General features: G+C 36.5%; 1 protein-coding gene across 10 annotated transcripts in view; it reads right to left on the bottom strand.

The window, feature by feature from the left end:
- Positions 1-21617, bottom strand: part of MAPK8 (mitogen-activated protein kinase 8) — a 133861-nt gene that overhangs the window by 11780 nt on the left and 100464 nt on the right. For 6 of the 10 annotated variants that reach the window (XM_058436474.1, XM_032141941.2, XM_032141885.2 and 3 more), the window contains 7 exons: positions 17570-17628; positions 17336-17474; positions 7299-7464; positions 3472-3543; positions 1565-1747; positions 1129-1253; positions 489-552 (listed from right to left, as the gene is read on the bottom strand). In XM_058436474.1, coding sequence (XP_058292457.1) covers positions 489-552; positions 1129-1253; positions 1565-1747; positions 3472-3543; positions 7299-7464; positions 17336-17474; positions 17570-17628 — 808 coding nt within the window. Of the gene's footprint in view, positions 1-488; positions 553-1128; positions 1254-1564; positions 1748-3048; positions 3121-3471; positions 3544-7298; positions 7465-17335; positions 17475-17569; positions 17629-21617 lie in introns of all 10 variants that reach the window. The other 4 variants (XM_032141957.2, XM_032141914.2, XM_032141949.2 and 1 more) reach the window with 1 other exon arrangement.

Raw genomic sequence — 21617 nt, 5'->3', positions numbered from 1 at the left:
GGGCACCTGTAGTCCCAGCTACTCAGGAGGCTGAGGCAGGAGAATGGCGTGAGCCTAGGAGGCGGAGCTTGCAGTGAGCCGAGATCACGCCACTGCACTCCAGCCTGGGTGACAGAGGGAGACTCCAACTCAAAAAAATATATAATAAATAAACAAAGCAAGTAAATATAGCATACACCATACACAACCATACGTGATTTTAAAAGGGTGGAAGAGGAGAGGTGGGAGACACTAAACACATCTGTATATTCACAAACCATGGAAAAATATGAGACGAGCACTAATGTGTCTGTGTCTGGGGTGGGAAACTTGGGAACTTAAGTTAAGGAAGGAAGCAGACTTACTTTCTACTTATGTAAAAATATTAATATTACCAAATTTCAGTTATGCATATAAAAGTCACAAATTTCTCTAACATGATAATAAATCACCATATAAAAACCAGAAGCTCCTTCACAGTTTTCCCTCTAAGAATCTGATGAATGTACCTTTCCACTCTTCTATTGTGTGTTCTCTTTCATCTAACTGCTTGTCAGGGATCTTTGGTGGTGGCTGAAAAACACAGGGCAATAATAACCGAGTCAGTATGCTGGGAGTATTTTAACTCTTTGTAGTTATTTGAAATATCAGTCAGACAGATGACTTATAAAAATATATCATTAGATCAAGACTGATCAATCATCAACTTTCTTATATAGACAGAATAGTTTAGGAAGACTCCTTCATTGCAGGAAATAAAATGTTTAACTGTCTTTTTCTTTTCTTCCAGCTCTTGAAATTGCCACATTTTATTTATATCATAGATCATAGAATTCTGTTTTCCTTTGGATACAGTAGTTTGTTTTATAACTGAGTTAGAATGTTCCCCCAGAGCATTCAACATCCTAGTTCTCTGGTTAGGTATCCAGGCAAGATTACAAAAAACAGTGGGAGGTAACTTTATTTTGTGTAGGAGGGGCTCGAATTTGTTCATTAGTTTACTTGACGTAGTCTTCATGAAGAAACAGAAAAACATCATCATCATGTATCTACATTTTTATTTAAAATTAAAAGGTCTCCTCCAAACCTAACTGTCATTCTAACTCTAAGAATTCAATATGTTCTGTAAACATTAAGAAAATAACTTACAGCTTCTGCTTCAGAAGGATCATACCAGACATTGATGTACGGGTGTTGGAGAGCTTCATCTACAGAGATCCTTTTAGATGCATCTATTACCAGCATTTTGGATAACAAATCCCTTGCCTGACTGGCTGCAAACATAATGATGTTAATGTACATATATTTGTAAAGGTTCTCAAATTATTAGTAACTTGCAGCAATTTGAGATTATTTTTTATTTTAAAAGCATATGTTTTAAAATTACTGTAAAATTATCTTATACATATGATTAAAATACATAAAATTAAAGAAAAAAACAAAAAACCTCATTTTTTTTCCCATCATCCAGAGAAAACCTTGGGTTCATGTCCCATAAGAATATGAATACATATAAACACACAAACCCATACACACACACCATACACCCCAAATGGGATTAAATGTACATATTTGTAAAAAGTACCTTTAAGTTTGTTGTGTTCCGAGTCAGCTGGGAAAAGGACATCAGGGAAGAGTTTCTCAAAGCTATATCCGGCATATTTAGGTCTGTTTTCAACGTAAGTCCTTACTGTTGGTTGCAGTTTCTTCATGAATTCAGGACATGGTGTTCCAAGCTGTTCAATAACTTTATTCCACTGATCAATATCTAATATGAAGTAGCTAAGAAAAATACTCCATAACTAATGTTCAACACATTAGTCATATTCATATTACAAGAAAACAGAACTTTAAAAATTCCTAAGAAAGGATGTGGCAGTTATACATTTTATATCTCACAGGCACCCTGCAAAAGGCAATGATTGTAGGTGGACAGAAATGATCAATAAATAAGCTTTATTAACCTTATTTATTGTGTGTTCATACTGATTTTACCTTAAAATGGAAACTTAAACTCACTAATTCTAAATAAAATGATAAGCAACTAAGAATAATGACAATTACCATCCACAGTGGCTCTAACTGCAAACTGCACACAATGCTATAATAATACACAAAATTTTTCCTTTTCTGTCAATTTATCAGAAAACATGATTATATCTCCTAGACAATATTTCTAGAACACATCCTGTTTTACTGAGTTTTCTACACTAACAGAAAATAATCAGTTGCAATAAAAATAAAGGCTTTGATAAAAGTGGCCTTTTCTTTTGCCATTCTTTGTTTAGCTTAGGTTTAAAAAATTTTTCTAAAGCTCTGATCCTTATAAAAAAGATTCAGTTTTTTGGTAAGTTGTAAGTTAGGATTTCCTGGTCTCATTTCCTCTAGTCTTTACACTCCAGGACCCTGAAGGCCAAGGCCTAAAACTCACTTATCGTAATCTTGTGAATATGGCTTTTCCCATTCTTCCTCCTGAAACAATTCTAAGTGTTACTAGCTGGAAAACACATAACAAATCACTGTTAATATAAATACTAAAAGTAGTGGGATGAACAAAAAGCATGAATCCAAAGCTATTGTTACTATATAAAACTACTACTGCTGAAATTCTCAGATGAAAGGGTCAGTATGTTATGTGAGTAATGAGACAACAATCAAAAGACACAAACCACACAGAACATTAACAAAAAGGAGGTAGGGGACAAAACAAAAGGATGGCCAGAAGCAACAGACAGCTCCAAAATTCATATTAAGTTGTACGTATTTCTAGACTTAAGTGTATAATTATTATAAATTTTTAATGCAAGCCATGATTTTTGATTTAGGTTAAATAAATCAACTCAAAGCCAGCAAGTAATTGCGCATAATTACAATTAAGCAGGGTTCAGAATTAACGTATGAAACAATAAATAAGGGAAAGAAAAGTCTATGTCAAATAGTAGGTGGTATTTTAAGAGTAATTTAACAATATATTAGGGAGAGACAAAATACATTACACCTGACCAAACTGAAGTGCTATCATACATTTTGACCTTTAGAAACTACATTTTAGGCCAAAGATAAGGATACGATCTGTACCTGGGAACAAAACACCACCTTTGATCATTTCTCCCATGATGCACCCAACTGACCAAATGTCAACTGAAAACAAAATGCAATGACATTAACATAAAGATTTTGGTTAAAATAAAAAATAAAAAAAAAAAAGAAAATCACACACACCATGTATACTTTAAAATTATAAAAAGCAGTATAAAATAAAAATGAGTGACAGTGAATGTGCTCTGACTACCAGCAGAGACTGTATGTCCTACTGCCAGATGCAGCCTACAAATATTTCAGCTTATCTCAACAATTTTTGAACTATAATAGCCACAAACTTTATGCCTGTTTAAAAACCCATCTGTATAAATGTAGCATATTCATTTTCATTAGAGAACATAAAGAAGTTCATTGCCTAACTAATTAACTGCTGCAGCAGCACAAGGATACAGTCCCTTCCTGGAAAGAGGATTTTGTGGCAAACCATTTCTCCCATAATGCACCCCACAGACCATAAATCCACTATATGTTTGCAGCACAAAAGAAGGAAAAGCAAAGCAAAAGGTCATTAAAATCAAAGAAGCATAATATGACTGCATTATATAAAAACTGCAAAACATCACGAAAAGAAAAAAGTGATCGTAACTTTAGCTAATGGAATAATTTAAAACACAAATTATTTTTTGAAAGTCTTTGGTTCACAAAAGAAAATATAAAGTGTGGCATTTTAACTACATATCTAATTTCAAAGTGAGAGCTATGCACAGAAATTGCATAAATAGAAAAACCCTGCATGTTTGTCCCTGGGAATTTGTTTATAAAATATGAAATAGAACCAAACACAAACTTTGTAAATAAAAATGTACATGAGGTAGTAAAATTATAAAAATAAAATCTTTATGCTATACTATTTATAAGTTCAACTGTGCATTATACTCCCTAAGTTAAAGAAAAAAGCATGAGAAAATAATTCAGCATATTAAAATATCTAACAAATAATCCCTATGAATAACTACAATAAAAAAGTTAATCTAAAGCTCTTTAGAATTTTTAAACTGGATTTCCCAAATATATTTAATTGAGAAGTGCTATGCTTGTTCTGAATTAAAAGTCCATTTGTTTTCTTGGCAACATCATGCTACATTTACCCTACTATCCCAAAAGGAACAAGTGCACAGAGAATGAACAACTAATCAAGGAAAACTTAGTAAGAGAAATGTATTTCATGTTTCCTACCTAAAGTTTTTTAAACCCCATAAAACCAAGCTGCTTTTGGTTTAAGAATTTAGTTTTGGCTAGATACAGTATGACAGTTCCCACGAATTGACTTTGAAGAGTCTCCTGGAAGACTTACTGATGACCCTTGCCAACTGCAAATGGGAATCCCAATCAATGTTGACAAGAATCTGCTAGACACAGAAACAGACAATTTGGAATCTCCACCTACTAAGGGAAACTGACAACACATCGGGGCATTTTATGCCTTTGGATTTGAATATCACACAAAACGGAGAGAGTTAAGTGCTTGCAGTTTAATAGGAAAAGAGGGAAAAATGAGCAATTTAGAAGGAAAAGCCTCAGAAACTTGCATTTAGTTGTGACATCTGAAGGTCCCAATTCTTTAAAATGACAAGAGGAAAATGGCACAAATAGATGTCAGAAAGACACATGCCCTTTACTCATGTTAAAGGACTTAGAAAATTAAAGCCTGTACTTTCTAATACAGTACATTCTTATTAAAAGGCTGCCAGTTCACTGAAGAGTCTTAGGAGCTAAACTGGGAATTACTTTTGGAAATACTGTGGAACTAAAGTTTCCCTAAAATGTCATATTAAAATGAATGTTTTCATATTTATGTCATGGTGCAGCTTTCAAGGATAAGATTTTAGAAAAAAAAGTTTATAAATTAGTGCCTCAGAGAAAAATTTTTTCTAAGGTTTTCGTTATTGACAAAAATCTATTAGAATAAATCCTCTCTACAGATTTTATAGAGAATGTTAAACTTTAAATATCCAGCATACAACTTATTTAGTAACTTTCAGAAAAGCCTGTTTTTAAACAAAAGTATTTTGAAAGCTGCAAGCATGAGAGAAGATATTATCTGGGCCAGTGAAGACTAGGAACATAAGTCTGATTCATGCACAACTCTAGCTTTAAACTAACTGTGTAGTCTATTAAAGCAGTTAAAAATATATTGATTACACTGCTTTCCAAAATGCTCTGACTAGCCTGCAATAAAAGGTACATAAAGCAAAGTTGTTAAAATGGGTGGGAGGCCAGGCGTTGTGGCTCAAGCTCCTGTAATCCCAGCACTCTGGGAGGCCGAGGCAGGTGGATCACCAAAGGTCAGGAGTTCCGAGACCAGCCTGGCCAACATAATGAGACCCTGTCTCTACTAAAAATACAAAACTTAGCCAGGCATGGTGGCATATGCCTATAGTCCCGGCTACTCAGTAGGCTGAAGCAGGAGAATGGCTTGAAGCCAGGAGGTGGAGGCTGCAGTGAGCCAAGATGGCATGACTGCACTCCAGCCTGGGCGACAGAGTGAGACTCCATCTCAAAATAAATAAATAAATAAATAAATAAATAAATAAATAAGATAAATAAAATGAGTGTGAAGTGTCATTAAAAGGAGGAAGTACTTATGTTTAACCTTGCTGGCTAATGTAGTTATAATCATTAAGCATTACATTTGACTCCCGTTTCCTAGGGTGGGAGTGGGAAGGCAAGAAGGTGATCTACATAATTCTTAACTAAAGAGGAACCACATGTCAATTCATTTTTTATTTTATTTTTTGAGACAGAGTCTCACTTTGTCACCCAGGCTGGAATGCAGTGGTGCAATCTCAGCTCACTGTAACCTCCACCTCCTGGGTCTGAGTGATTCTCATGCCTCACCTCCAGAATAGCTGGGATTACAGGTGTGCACCACCACACCTGACTAATTTCTGTACTTTCAGTAGAGACAGGGTTTTGCCATGTTGCCCAAGCTGGTCTAGAATTCCTGGCCTCCAGTGAACCACGAGCCTCGGTCTCCCAAAGTGCTGGGATTACAGATTTAAGTGACCATACCCAGCCTCAATTCTTTATATGACAGTTTTTCTTAGTGCTAATTTCTGGCAGGGAGCTATCCTAAGATCATATTTATAGGACACTGACACATAACACCATATCTATGACAATCAATTACAGCAATTGCAAAAGCAATCTTTGTGCTGGTGGGTCACTTGAAGTTATCAATTCTCAAAAAAAAAAAACTTCAAATTTCAGGTAGAGAGTAAGTAAAAACAGCATATTTACTTAAGAATAAAAAATTAATAGCAAATGTTTTAAAGTATTTGTTTTTAATTAGCTCAGAAAATCAAGCTCAGCTTAATCGTATCTTTTATAAAAAAGGAATCTTAAAAGTTGACTTATTACAATTTCCTGATTCAAAATGAACTGCTATTCCAGACTCTTTGCCAGAAAAAATGTCTAGGTTTTATTCTTGGTAGTATTTTGGATGAAGTCACCACATTTTTTAAAACGATGGTTTATTTCCATAAAATCCCATGCTTCTTAGCAGATTTATTCATCTCCTAAATTTCTAAGACTCAACAAAATTTCTTCCTAAATTAAATATAAGTAGGTATATCCATACAAAATGTTTAAATTCATGATCTACGTGCCAGATAATTTTGTTCAACACTGATTCTTAGGTTGATTGATACAACTCGATATACTCACACAAAATACTAAAAGTCATTTCCTTAAGGCTGGATACGTTTTAATGAAACTTTACTGCTTCCTTCAAGAGGTCACCTTAATTATCCATCAGCTTTGCAGAGGCCTTAATGTATCTCTTAAAGTTTACGATGAGTGCTACTTCTATGAGCTTTAGTTTCATGGGGTTGGAAATATGGTCAAATATCACTGATGTACACTAACAATAAACTGTCAGTACACTATACATCCCTGAGACCATGTTAGAAATGTTCATTTTCAAGTTATAGGCAAGCAAAGACCATAAATTCTGTCTCAGGGCCATGGCAACAAATTCTTTATCCAATGGTAGTACTGATGTTATTATGTATCCGTATTTAAACAAATAAGGGCCCCAAGTTTTTCCAAACATTGATGACAAAATTTATAGTTACCTGCAAACTTTTGATACACATTTCAAACAATGATACACATTTAACTCAATGTACTTCAGCTTAAGTATTTACATAAAAAATCTACTGAATAAAGAAAACAGCTAAATCAGAAAAATACTTCAAATAAATGTGTGTGCTGACCGTTTTCCTTGTAGCCCATGCCGAGGATGACCTCGGGTGCTCTGTAGTAGCGAGTCACTACGTAAGGCGTCATCATAAAACTCGTTCCTGCAGTCCTGGCCAGACCGAAGTCAAGAATCTTCAAAGTGCAGTCAGATTTTACTACTATATTACTGGGCTTTAAGTCCTTCAGAAAATAAAAATTAAAAAATGACTGCCATGATATATAGGAAAATCCTACAGTTCACAATAAAGTTATACTATCCCTTGCAAAACATTCATGTTAATTGTTCATTTTTATCACTGTACTATTACTGCACTGATTCATCATTAAAAGGCAAATCTGAGAAGTCAGCTTTATGGAATTTAAAATTTATGAATACATACAGTTATTAGAGAAGTTAGTAATGTTTTAATTGCTAGAAATTATGATTAGCTAGACGTTTTTGGTTAAATAGGGTAAAAGGGATTTGAAAAGACATCGCAAAGCTCACATAAAAAACTACTATAGCAAAAGAGTCATAAGTTAGCATTTATATTCATTTGCATAACATATTACCAATATTTTTAAAATTTCATTTTAAAGTCATAATAAGCTTTATACAGATGTTTTAAGTCAACAATGAGCCATCTTTGTCAATCCTAACAAATGTTATTTGATCTTTTAGACTGGCAGATACCCAGTTCCAAAGGACCAGAAGAGTCATTATCCATTTTTCCATCCCTGATTTCCCACCTGAAGTCACACAAATTTGCTATAAAATTTTTGTCTGTTTGTAGAAGTAGGACACCATTGCCTTGGTGCCACTAATCTATAAAATTACTTGCTATAGATATTACTGAATAATTCAGAATTTTTCACCTGGCCCCTACTTTAACATATTCTGTGCTGTGCCCATCAAAAGTCAGGAAGCAGCATAAACACTCATGGCTTCATGTTCAACATACTTTGCCTGTTAGCCTTGATGAATACTATTATAAGCCAAAGGACCAAAAAAGGAAGAAAGCATAAATCCACAACACAAATGCACTGTGTTACCTGTACTGACATGCAGTATACATATTAAATATCACCGATTAATACAAAAAAGGAAAATAGCCTGCTTGAAAGACAACTATTACTTTTGTAATGTTAACATACAGAAAAGCATGTATGTTGTCTTCAACATATTTTGACAGGCAATCATGGATGGGTTTAGAAGATTTGTAATCTAGTGGTTTTATGAAATTAAATATACCAACAATTCAAAGGTCTTAATGAAACAGAAGAAAAAAATTTCATTATTGGTATTCTGTAAATATTATGTTGCTAATACTTCTAAAATACAGTACCTCAGCAAAGAAACACTGCATGTTTAAGAATAAATATTACAAGCTTCGATACTACTTCAATGTTTAATGTGACGGCTGAAGGTTACTGGCTCTTTATACTAGCAGATTCCAATTTAGAAATAACAGTCCAATTTTAAGCACTTTATTGTGAAAAAATTAAGAGCAAAGTAAAAATTTTTAAAGACAGGTATTTTTATTAAGCAAAAAAATTGTCAAAAAAAGCCTCAAAGACTATTAATTGAAATTCATCCATATATATCAATATGTACCTTACAGCTGTTAATTACACTGCTAACGATATATAAGAATAGTAACTTAGAATTTATGCAGGCAGTGGAACTAACCCAACATTCTGTCTTCTTCCCCCAATTTTTCTAGCTTCCTCAGGGAAGGGCACATGGGTAGTTCTAGTTCATGGGATGTGAGTGGAAGTAAAGAAGAGAAAGGCCAGTGCACAACTTCCTGTCATCTCCTGCCCTGCTTTGGTGATTAGGAACTTTCCAGAGGATTCTCTGGCAGCCTAGGTTGCTGATCATCTATGTAAATGCACAGTCCACAAACCCACCATGATCTGCACGACACATTCAGCAAAGGAAATAAGCCTGAGTCGTGCTAAGCCACTGAGAATTAAGGGTTTATCTGTTATTCAGTACAGCTGAGTCTATTCTAACACTGAAACTGGTGTCAGAGGTGGGGTGTTAATTATTATAAAAACATAAGATCCTGCCTTAGCAGTTGAGCAGCGGGAAACTCACATCAAAGGCTGGAAAGGTGATCTAGGTTATGTAGTAACAAAACATTTCATGAAGCTGTCACCTGCACAGCCACTTGTACAATGAACCTGAAGCTCTAGCACAGGGGCTGGCAAATTAATGCCTGCCTGCTTTGTAAAGGAAGTGCTGATACTGAAACAGTCACGCTCATTCAAGTACATATCACCTATGGCTGCTTTTGTGTTACAATGGCAGAATCTTGTGGCTGTGACACAGACTATTATTCACAAAGCCTAAAATATTTACTACATGGCTTTGACAGAAAAAGTTTGTTGAACCCTGCTCTAGAAGAGACTGGAAAGCAAAACTTCAGTAGTTTGTGTTGGTAGCTACTGGTTGCATTTAAAAGTAGCCACTTTTTAAAGCAGAAATAAAAGGGAAGAGAGCCTAGAATTTCAGGGTCTTGCCATTTTGGAAAAGTTAAATGCTACTAGACCCCTGAAAGAAAGTATGGTAGATTGTTCTGCAAATATTCCTGCCCACCCCATACTGTGTCCTCACCCTATTGATAGGTTCAGTCACTTGTCTTATTTTGGCCAATGGAATATGCGGGAATGTGTTTGATTCAGCATAGCTCTTGCTCTTCTACCTTTCACCATGAGAAGAGCATGTCTCTGGTGTATGCTTCAGTTTAGATGCTGAAACCTGAATATGGAACAAGTTCAGACTTGACCCATAGTTTGGAGCAGTGTCACACAGCCAACCCTGCAGACCCAAGTAAACAATAAATACTGCTTTAAGCCACTGATATCTTGGGTTGGTTTCTATGCATCATTTTCACATAATAATTCTGAAACCCTTTCAGGGAAAAAGTCCTGTAAAATTTTCAATTCATAAAATTGCCTCAGTCTGCCAACAGAAGCTTGAAAGCTTACAGGAAGACTGAAGACAGCCTCAATTAAGTCCAAGAATACAGGACCCATGAGCTAAAAAAGATGCTATGAAAAGAACTACAATCAGAAAGATAACAAATCTCTTAAATTTCTGAAAGAGTTAACTGCCAGACCTAACACCAAAGGTCTATGATCCTTCTATATTTCAAACAGGAGTTCTCAATTCACAGTAATTTTGCCCCAAAATAATATTTGGCAATGTCAGAAAACATTTTTGATTGTCACAACTGGGGAGTGCTACTGGCATCTAGTGGGTAGAGGCCAGGAATGCTACTAAACATTCCATCATCAAAAGAACTGTTTGCTCCAAAATGTCAATAGTGGCAAGGCTGAGAAGGATGGCCTTAAAATGACCCTTGGGCTCCAATCTTTTATAGGTAAGAAGCAGGCTGAGAAAGGTGAGCAGCCCTCAAGGAAAATACATTCTTCAATACCCACTTTACATATATTCATGAGGATAGCAAAAAAGATGACTCTCCCACAAGGTAGAGACAGGTATTATACAGAACCATAGAGATCAGTCAGGGCTGATTAGGAATATTCCCCACCCAGGGCAAGGGACACTCACAATGTCTGTACAGAAGAATTTAATTACAACTAATCAATGACTGCATTTTTCAGTTTTCTAAATGGGATTGTTCACTGTGGTAACACTGGCCCTGTCTGACAACTCTATCTATGGTATTTGGCAGGGGAGCAGTGGTTATAGGGGTGGCCATACAATTTGGTCATTCCAGTTTCTATGTTTCTGGACCAAGAGGAACAATGTCTGGATTTGATAAATGTCTTGATGAAATAGAACTCTGGGTTATTTCCCTTAAGAAGGCGTGGAATAAAGGGAGCAAAGGAATGTTTGCCAGCCAGAAGGACAGACTGTGGCAGAGGCTGGGGCTCACCACTATTCTGAAGTCTGCTCTCCCCACATTTCCGAGTTTCCTTACAAATTAAGCAAGTCTTATGGCTAGCTTTGTCAATGCACTCTAAGCAGAAGTGACACGTCACTTCCAAGCAAAGAAGAGCCATGCACATCACTTGGCTTTCTCTTTCCAACAAAGTGACCCACAACTGTCTAGATGGTGGGACCTCATCAGCTTTGGTCTCAGAGTAGTAATCCTGACTTGTCCTGAACCCCTAAGGGATGAAAGGTCAGGTTATTTTACCAAGTAAGTAACCTCAGACTAGCAGAAGTACTAGCCAAGGGTGGAGGTGAATCTAGTATAAGTAGTAGAGCAGAGAGATGAGTACCAATCGTGGCCTCAAGACCACCTGCAAAAAACTTAAATGCATATCTCCACTCTAGAGTTTCCCAAAGAGCCCAAGCTAAGATAAAGGGAGATTCTTCATAATAGATAACAGACCCCAGTAGGTCTCATTAACTCCACTTTATCACATCAAGAAATTTTCTACAGATGCACTTCATTTTTACCACTTTATGTACTGACACTAAGGGAGTAAGTTAGAATATCCCAATACAACTGTGCCTGTGCCATTCTTCTATTTTCTACAGTTTAAGCTTTTTGTATAGCAACTCTACTTCATGTATAATTGTATATCCTAATTGGATAGTATCTTTCACCTTTAAAACGTGAGACTCTTTATTCTCAGAGAGGAATGCTTCCTCTCTGACCCCACCATATTCAACTTTATCTCATTAAATAGAGTTACCCTTGTTTTGATGTTTGCATTTTCCTGGTATACGTCTGCCAACCTCTCTGCCTTCAGCTTTTTGAAGTTAGCTACAAATGTCTGTGTTATGGAAACACGCAGTTGTTGCTGAGCCTTGTGTGCTGCCAAAATCTGACCTTTTTAAACTAAGGAACTAATCTCATTAACATATTACCGCAAATATTGCTCTTTTGTATTTTTGTGTTTGTTTTTTATGGTTCTTGTTGTTTTTATTGTTTTCTATCTTCTACCATTTGGTCTGGTTTTCTGGTTCAGCCACCTGCTATCCTCATTAATCTGGAACCTTTCTATTTAGAGGGGTGTGCTTTACTAAAATCAAATGAACTTCCACAATGTTCGATTACTGCACCGGTCTAAGGACTCAGGAAACAAACAAACCAAACCTAGAAGTTTCACTCGTCTGCTCTACTTCACACAGTGTATGAGTAGGGGCTCAGGAAGATAAAATACTCTCCCATTTAAAGAGATTTTTATTATGTTATTTAAACATTGCATTAGACAAATGATTAGAGCAGCTGTATATGTAATATACAAGGAATTCACTTAGAATGATAATTAAGGATAAGCCTGCAGGACTGTTCACTAAAAAAAAGCCTCAATAGCCTTAAGACATTATTGTCTTGTACTGTGAAATCTCTGTATTTATTTTATTACATGAGTAAGGTTATTTGACGCAGATGACTCAGAAGGAAGATTAATTTTACTGAATTAAATAATTTAAAAAAATTCCAGGCTGAGCATGATGGCTCATGCCTGTGATCCCAGCACTTTGGGAGGTCGAGGCGGTTGGATTGCTTGAAGCCAGGAATACAAGACCAGCCTGGGCAACATGGCAAGACCCTGTCTCTACAAAAAAATAAAAAATAAAAATTTGCCAGGCATGGTGGTATATGCCCATAGTCTTAGCTACTTGGGAGGATGAAGTGGGATGATCACTAAGCCCAGGAGGTAAAGGCTGCAGTGGGCCATGTTCATGCTACTGCACTCATGCCTGGGTGACAGGGAGAGAACCTGTCTCAAAAAAAAAAAAAAAAAAATTCTTTTCAACCTGTTGAACCCAAGAGTTCGAGGCTGCAGTGAACTATGAATATGCCACTGCATCCTGGCCTGAGTGACAGAGGAAGATTCTGTCTCTTAGAAAAAAAAAAAAAAAAATCCTCTCAATACTTTTCAAAGAATACGCTATATTTAACTAAAATACAAAACATACCAACACAAAAAAATTTTTACATAAATGTTCATGTCAGCATTACCTGTAATAGTCAGTGGTAACAACCCAAATTATAATCAAGTGATAAATGGATAAACAATATATCTATACAGTGAAATATTTGTCAAAAAAATGACATGAAGAACTGACACACAATAAATACACGAATGAACCTTGAAAAGATTATGCTAGGTAAAATAAGCCAAGCACAAAATATCACATATTATATAATTCTATGCACATGAAATGTCCAGAATAGACAAATATACACAGACAGAAAGTAGATTAGTGTTTGCTTAGGGCTAGAGGTGAAAGGAACACAGAAAATGGGAAATAAAGATGAGTGGATGTGGAGTTTCTTTTAGGGCAATGGAATTTTCTGAAGTTAAGATTGTGGTAAGGAGCATACAATCTTCAAGTATAATAAACACTGAGTTGTACATATTAAACGAATAAATTGTATGGCATGTAAATTATATCGCAAAAAAGCAGTTAAAAATCCCAGAGAACAAAAATATATTTCTGAATATATATATATATGTATGTATATAAAACAATTCTGGCAAATACTCAATTTTGGTAACTTCGTAATATTCAATTTCCAATTTGAAATGACTGGTAATAATAGCAGTTTGTTTTGTATACTGCTTCACTTCAGAGCAAAAACAAACTTTACATTGCTCCATATAAAGCAGTGAAATACAGTGATCCTAAGAATTTGATGAGAGGCAGTGATGTCAGCCAAAATAGCTCCACAGAAGCACCATAAAACATCAAAGTGTCAGAATAAACTTTTTCAGAATTCTGGAAATTATTCAAAGGTTTATGGCAATCAAGTGAACTCAGAACCAAGAAAATGGCAACTTAACAACAGGAAACCACCTCACACCCATTAGGATGGTTACTATGAAAAAAATAAAGTGTTGGCAAGAATGAGGAATAACTGAAACCCTTCTGTACTACTGGTGGGAATGTAAAGTGGTAGAGCTGCTATGGAAAACAGTGTGGCAGTTTCTCAAAATGTTAAAAAGAATGACCACGTGATCCGGCAATTCCACTTCTGGCTATAGCCCAAATGAACTGAAAAGTAGGGTCTCAAAGAGATATTTGGACAACCATGTTCATAGCAGCATTTTTCAAAAGAGCTAAATGCGGAACCAACCCAACTGCCACTGACTGATGAATGGATAAGCAAGTATGGTATATACATAAATGGAATATTATTCAGCCTTGAAAAGGAAGAAAATTCTGACATATGCTGCAACATGGATAAACCTTGAGCACATTATGCTAAGTGAAATAAGCCAGTTGCAAGGAGGCAAATACTGCATGATTCCGCTTATATGAGGTATTTATAGTAGCCAAAATTATGTAGACAGAAAATAGAATGATGTCTGTCGGGAGTTGCGGGGAGAGGAGAATAGGGAATTACTGTCTGGTGGGTGTACAGTTGCATCTTCACAAGATGAAAAGAATTCTGGAGATGGATGGTGGTGATGGTTGCACATTATGAATGTATTTAATGCCACAGAACTGTACATTTAATGGTTAAAATGGCACATTTTATATGTATTTACTACAATAAAAAGGTGGGGAAAAAACACTGGGAAATACTTCCAGCATTTTAACTAGTCTTTGGCTCTACCTGCCTCCCTAACTAGGCAAGGATTTTGAAGAAAGCAGCCACATTTTCAGTGTGGGACCCTGGTCCTAGGCTAGACAGAGGCATTCCTTGAAAACATGGTTAAGGCAAGTAAATAGCCCAATGCTGCCTGGGACAAAACATTAAAGTGGAGGAGAAAACAAGATACGGCATACCATCAAGCATACCAACTTTGCATAATGGGAGTTCCAAAAGGAGAAAAAATATTTAAGAAAATGATGACTGAAAATTTGCTAAATTTGATAAAAGATATGAATCTATTCTTTCTTTTTAGCTTCCTTCCATCCTGATCAAAAAAGACATGAATCTACATATCCAAGTTGCTGAATGAATTCTAAGAGGGATAAACATAAAGAGATCTGCACTAAGACACATAATCAAACTGTTGAAAGCCAAAGAGAAAAAGGCATCTTGAGGGCAGCAAGAGAGGTGCATTTGTCACTTATAAAAGACCCTCAACAAGCTTAACAGCTGATTTATCACTGGAAGCCATGGCAAAACAAATAGCAATGGATGATACATGTAAAGTGCTGAAAGAGGCCAGGTAGGGTGGCTCACGCTTGTAATCTCAGCACTTTGGGAGGCCAAGGTGGGCAGATCACTTGAGGTCAGGAGTTCGAGACCAGCCTGACCAACATGGTGAAACTCTGTCTCTACTAAAAATATAAAATATTAGCCAGGTGTGGGGGCGGGCCCCTGTAATCCCAGCTACTTGGGAGGCTGCGGCAGGAGAATTGCTTGAACCCGGGAGGTAGAGGTTGCAGTGAGCTGAGAATCGAGAAGACAAGACAAATGGGAGGGGAGGGGAGGGGAGAGAGGAGAGGGTGGAGAAAGGAAGGAAGGGGAAGGGAGGGAGGAAGGGAGGGAAGGAGAGAAAAGAAAGAAAAAAAGAAAAGAAAACAAGGAAGGAAATGGTAAGACATCCTATGTTTGTGAATTGGAAGACTAAATATTGTTACGATGGCAAAACTACCTAAGCAATCTACAGATGCAATGAAATCCTAATTAGAATTCTAATTGCCCTTTCTGCAGAAATAGAATGATACTCCAATTCATATGGCATCACAAAGGGCTCTGAAAAGCTAAAACAATATTGTAAAAGAATAAAGCTGGAGAATTAATACTTCTCCATTTCAAGTTACTACAAAGCTAAAAGTGATCAAAATAATGTGGTACTAGTATAATATATGGTCAGGCACATAGGAACTATGTGAAACAGAACTGAGAGTCCAAAAATGAAACCATGTACCTATGACCAACTGTTTTTTGACAGGGGTGCCAAGACGATTCAATGGGGTAAGAGTAGTCTCTAACAAATGGTGCTGGCACAACTAAATTGCCACTGCAAAAGAATGAAGATGGAACCTTACCTCATACCAGACAAAAAATTAACTCAAAATAGATCAAAGACCTACATGTGAGACTTAAACTATAAAACTCTTAGAAGGGCACATAAGATTAAATCTTCATGACCATGGGTTTGACAATGGATTATTATACATGATACCAAAAGCACAAGTGATGAAATAAACAATTGTATTTCATTAAAATTATAGTTTTTGTGCATTAAAGGAAATCATCAGCAAAGTGAACAGACAATCTACAGAATGGGAGAAAATATTTACAAATTATATACCTGATAAAGGTTTCATATATGAAATATATAAAGAAATGCTACAACAACAACAAAAAGACAAACAAACCAATTTAAAAATGAGCGAAGGGCTGGAATACACATTTCTCCAAAGAAGATACACAAATGGCCACAAGCACGTGAAAAATGCTCAACATTATTAGTCGTTAGGGAGATGCAAAGTAAAATCACAAGAAACACCACTTCATACCCATTAGGATGGCTAGAATTTAAAAAGTCAGATAACAAGTACTGACAACGACGTGAAGAAACTGGAACCCGCATACACTGCTAGTGGGAATGTAAAATAGTGCGGTCACTGTGCAGTTTGATGGTTCCTCAGAAAGTTAACTACAGAATTACCATAAGACCCAGCACTTCCAGTCACAGGTATATCCCAAAGGACTGAAAATGGATATTCAAACAAATATTTGTGCTTGAATTTTCACAGCACTATCCATAATAGCTGAAAGGTAGAAATAACCCAAATGTCCACCGATAGATGAATGGATAAACAAAATATGGTATATAGAATATTATTGAGTCATAAAAAGGAATGAACTATTGATACATGGTACAACATGGAGAAATCTTGAAAACATCATGCTGTATTTCATATAAATGGAAACATAAAGGCAAATCTATAGACACAGAAAGCAGACTGGTATCATGCCAGGGCAAAGATGCACAACTGCTTAAGAAACATGGGGACTTTTTTGGGGGTAATGAAAATATTTTAGAATTTAATATGGGTGGTAGTTGTACAGCCCTGTGAATGTACTAAAAATGCCACTTTAGAATGGTTTTGTTACATGAATTTCACCTCAATGAGAAAACAAAGAGTATGATGATAGTTTTTTCTACTAACCCGATGAATAATTCCAGCAGAATGAAGGTGCTTGATTCCACACAGCATCTGATAGAGAAGGTAGGACATTCTTTCATGATCTAGCTCCATCTGAATCACTTGGCAAAGATTTGCATCCATGAGCTCCATGACTATGTAACTTTAAGAGTGAAAAAAGAGAACAACAGCTAAAGTGTCCAGCAGCAATCTAAGAAAAATGTACTAACTTAACAAAATTTTAACTATCACACTTACACATCTTGAAATTCTTCTAGGGATTTCTGTGGTGTGAAAACATTCAAAAGGCCAATTATCTATAATAAAAGTCGAGAGACAGAAAAATTAGAAATTACTTTCCAATATTTTAATTTGGGAACTAAAAATACATGAGTTAAAAAAAACTACCATCAGTTTAAAATCTTTCTTTACATTCTAAGCTCAAGCAATTGCTTTTATTTTATACTGCAACTTTATGGGCACGAGTTGGAGGAGGGGATGGATAGGTGGAGGCACAGAGGATCTGTAACCCATTTATCTGTAATTCCATTTACGAACAGTCAATTACCAAGCACTTACATTATACAAACCTCTACATAATTTATCAGCAAATCTTAAATCCCTTCTACCAGCTCTTTTCCAATTCAGTGTCTCTATATAATCTCAGCCCTTTCCTCCCTTGGTTTTTCATAATACTGCACTTGCCCAGTTTTCTTCATTCCCAGTCTATTTCACTGGTTCATCCATAAGCATATCCCTTCTCACTATTGTGTTTAATCCATTTCTTTTCACTTTTTGCATGGACATCTCACAAAATAAGGTAACGCTGAATTCATTTTCATTCCTACCAAAACCCCTTACTTTCCCAGGGTGCCCTCTCTTTTACAAAAGACTCAGGGTGATTTTTGACTCCTTTTTCAGTGTATGCACCATAATAAATACTCATAGAATGCTGTCCATTCTACTGTCAATCTGACTTTCAATCTCTTTTTTCCATTCCCTGTGCTATAAACAGGTTGAAGACTAACATCTAGACTGTTCATGCTGTAATTCCTTCTAACACTAGTGTTACAGATTGATTGTCCCTCACACACACACCCCACACAATTCATATGTTTAAGTCCTAGCGCCCAATGTGATAATATTTGGAAATGGGGCCTTTGGAAGGTAATAAGGTTTAGATTAGGTCATGAGAGTGGGGCCCTCATAGTGGAATTAGTGGCCTAAAACAAGGGAAGAGAAAGAGCAATTTTTCTCTCCCTCTCCTTGAGCACACACTGAAGAAAGCCAAGTGAGGACAAGGTGAAAAGTTGGCCACTGACTTGGAAGTCAGGAAGCAGGCCCTCACCAAGAATCAAATTGGCCAGCAACTTGATCTTGAACTTCCCAGCCTATAGAACTGTGAGAAATAAATCTCGGTTGTTTAAGACACCTAGTGTACAGTATTTTGTTATGGTGGCCTGAGCTGATTAAGGGTCACTAACGATGGTTTTCTACCAATCCAGCTACCATTTACTGGCTATAATATGGTAAAAGAAAGACCTGATCATATTACTTACCTCCTCAAAAATTTAAAGCCAACAAATATATTCTGAAACTCCCTTGCAGTATATTCAAAAGCCTCCATGATACGCCATCAACTCACTTCATCTCCTGCTAAGTCCTATATTAAACTTCATACTTTAGCTATGCTAGTTTTAAGAATGTCATTTTAAAAATGTTTTGATGCCTTTAAACATACTATTCCCTATGCTTGTCATTTATCTACTGAACTTAATTATCTTCCAGGTGAACCTCTTTTGTAGATTCTGACAACCCCTAGTTCTTGACAGAGTTGACTATTCTCTCTACTTTGTCCCCAGTTATCTTCTAATGTTGTTATGGTATTCAGCACACTGTAGTCTAGTCTCATTTTCACATCAGCCTCATCCCTACCACAGAGAATCCTTATTAGAAAGAACTGTGTCTTAATCACTTTTATTGCCTAGTATATGGCAAGTTACATGACACACATATAAAAATGTTTGCTGACAATGATACTTAGGGATGGGAATTTGTTTTTTAGGCATAAACTTTATAAGGGCAGAATTGATGTTTTTCTTTTAGGCATTCAGCTTTACATAAGGTATTTAAATATTTGTTCAGTGAATAAATTTGGAAAAATAATACACCAGGAAGGGCCAAACAAATTTAAGATAGGGAAATGATAATAAGAAAGCATCTGGCTACTCTAAATAAGTTCAAATCTACCAACCACAGGCAATGCACAATAGGAGACTTGGACAAATAGTAAATCTATTCTCATTAATATGTGGGAAGCCCCAAAGTAGAAGAGAAGTATTAAAGATTAAAGGCATATAGACACAGAAAGAAGATTAGTGGTTGTTTAGAACTGAGAAGGATGGCAGGTAGGGGAATTACAGCTAAAGGATAAAAAATTTCTTTCTTTTATCCTGAGGTGATAAAACTATTCTAGAACTGACTGTAGTGATGGTCCCACATATCACTGAATATACTAAAAATCATTGAATGGTATATTTCAAATGGGTGAATTGCATGATATAGAAATTATATTTCAATAAAGCTGTTATAAAATGATTCAAACAGATAGTTGTCCTATTTTTCAAAAAGGGAAATAAAGGAAATTATATCAGTTATAGACTGGACAGCCAAGCAAAAGTCAAGGATTGATTAGTGGTGGTATATAACTACTTCAAAAGAAGTAACAATTACCAAGAGCAGGTAAAAGTTCATTGAGAAATACTATTTCCTTCCATGAATAAAAACAACAAAGAACAATAGCAATAAATCAGAAAAATGCAACCAGACACAGTATATGAACATTTCAAAATGGCATTTTAGAAAATGTTTCTAATAATAACATCCATGTGAATAAGACGATGAATTGGAAACAGCTGGATAACTGTGATAGTTAGACACATAATTTCTGCAATATGCTCAAAAGTTGTTAATGAATTAATCCAGCTATTACAAAGATATCCTGAGCAAAACTGGGAAGTGAAGCCCACAAGTGAAAAGTCAGAACAAGGAAGAAAAAAGCAATCACTAGTAGACCAGGAAGAGTAACCACATTTCACCTTTGAAATTTAATAGGGATAAACAGGAAGTACTATACTTAATTCTCCATAATCAAAAGAAAAAAACATAAAGACTGGGTGAGATGGGAACTGTAAGGCAGGCCTGTAACAAAGAAAGACAACGGGAGTCAGATGGGGATGTAATTTCTAAACAGGGTTTTAATGTCTAAAGTTAAGAGATGACATGCTGGCCGGGCGCAGTGGCTCACGCTTGTAATCCCAGCACTTTGGGAGGCCGAGGCGGGCGGATCACGAGGTCAGGAGATCAAGACCACGGTGAAACCCCGTCTCTACTAAAAAAATACAAAAAATTAGCCGGGCATGGTGGCGGGCGCCTGTAGTCCCAGCTACTCGGAAAGGCTGAGGCAGGAGAATGGCGTGAACCCGGGAGGCGGAGCTTGCAGTGAGCCGAGATTGCGCCACTGCACTCCAGCCTGGGCGACAGAGTGAGACTCCGTCTCAAAAAAAAAAAAGAGACGACATGCCTCAGCTCCTCTCAGAGGATTTGATCAGATGTGCAGTACTGTGTGCTAGGTGGCTTATGCAGTACTGTGTGCTAGGTCACTTTCAAAGTGTGTTCAGAGATAAACAACCAAGATTAAAAAAGAAACTCAAGACCATCTATGAAAAGAATGAGAAAAACCAGAGATGCTTAGACCAATGAAGAGACAATCTGTACAGAGGATGAAATTGTTTAAAAGGCAAAACACTACAAAAACATCCATCCATGGGGGAGTGGAATAATTCAGTTACCATTTCCAGTTTTCCCATATTTAGCTTTACACTCACTTACTGAACAAATATATTCTGAGTACCCACTCTTGTCCACACTCTTCTAGGTGCTGAGAGTTCTGCCTGGATAAACCTCTGCCACCCCTGCTAGAGGCCTAATCATGTCAGACATGCTTAGTCATACTCCATGCAGTTGAAGGAACCACCTTTCTTTGCAGTCACCCAGGCATGAGAGGTAGGAGTAAGTGAACTCCTCCCCAAGGAAAAACTAAGGCAACACCACCATTGCCATGGAACCGTGTTCACAGGCCACAAGGGGCATGAGCAGCCCTATCCATGGACAGGATGCCACCAGCAAAACTGTAATGAGCAACACATCAAGTTCCCACTTGGAACAAGAATGGCTACCACAACTTCCTCCCTATCATTATCTAAGTTTAATCTTTGTCTCTGGACCTTTTTTATGTCATTCTTCC

The sequence above is a fragment of the Hylobates moloch genome, unplaced genomic scaffold (genome assembly GCF_009828535.3).
Source record: "Hylobates moloch isolate HMO894 unplaced genomic scaffold, HMol_V3 SCAFFOLD_3, whole genome shotgun sequence".
Taxonomy (NCBI): Eukaryota; Metazoa; Chordata; class Mammalia; order Primates; family Hylobatidae; genus Hylobates; species Hylobates moloch.
Note: the sequence above shows the minus strand (reverse complement) of the source record. Positions and strands in the feature narration are given on the sequence as shown.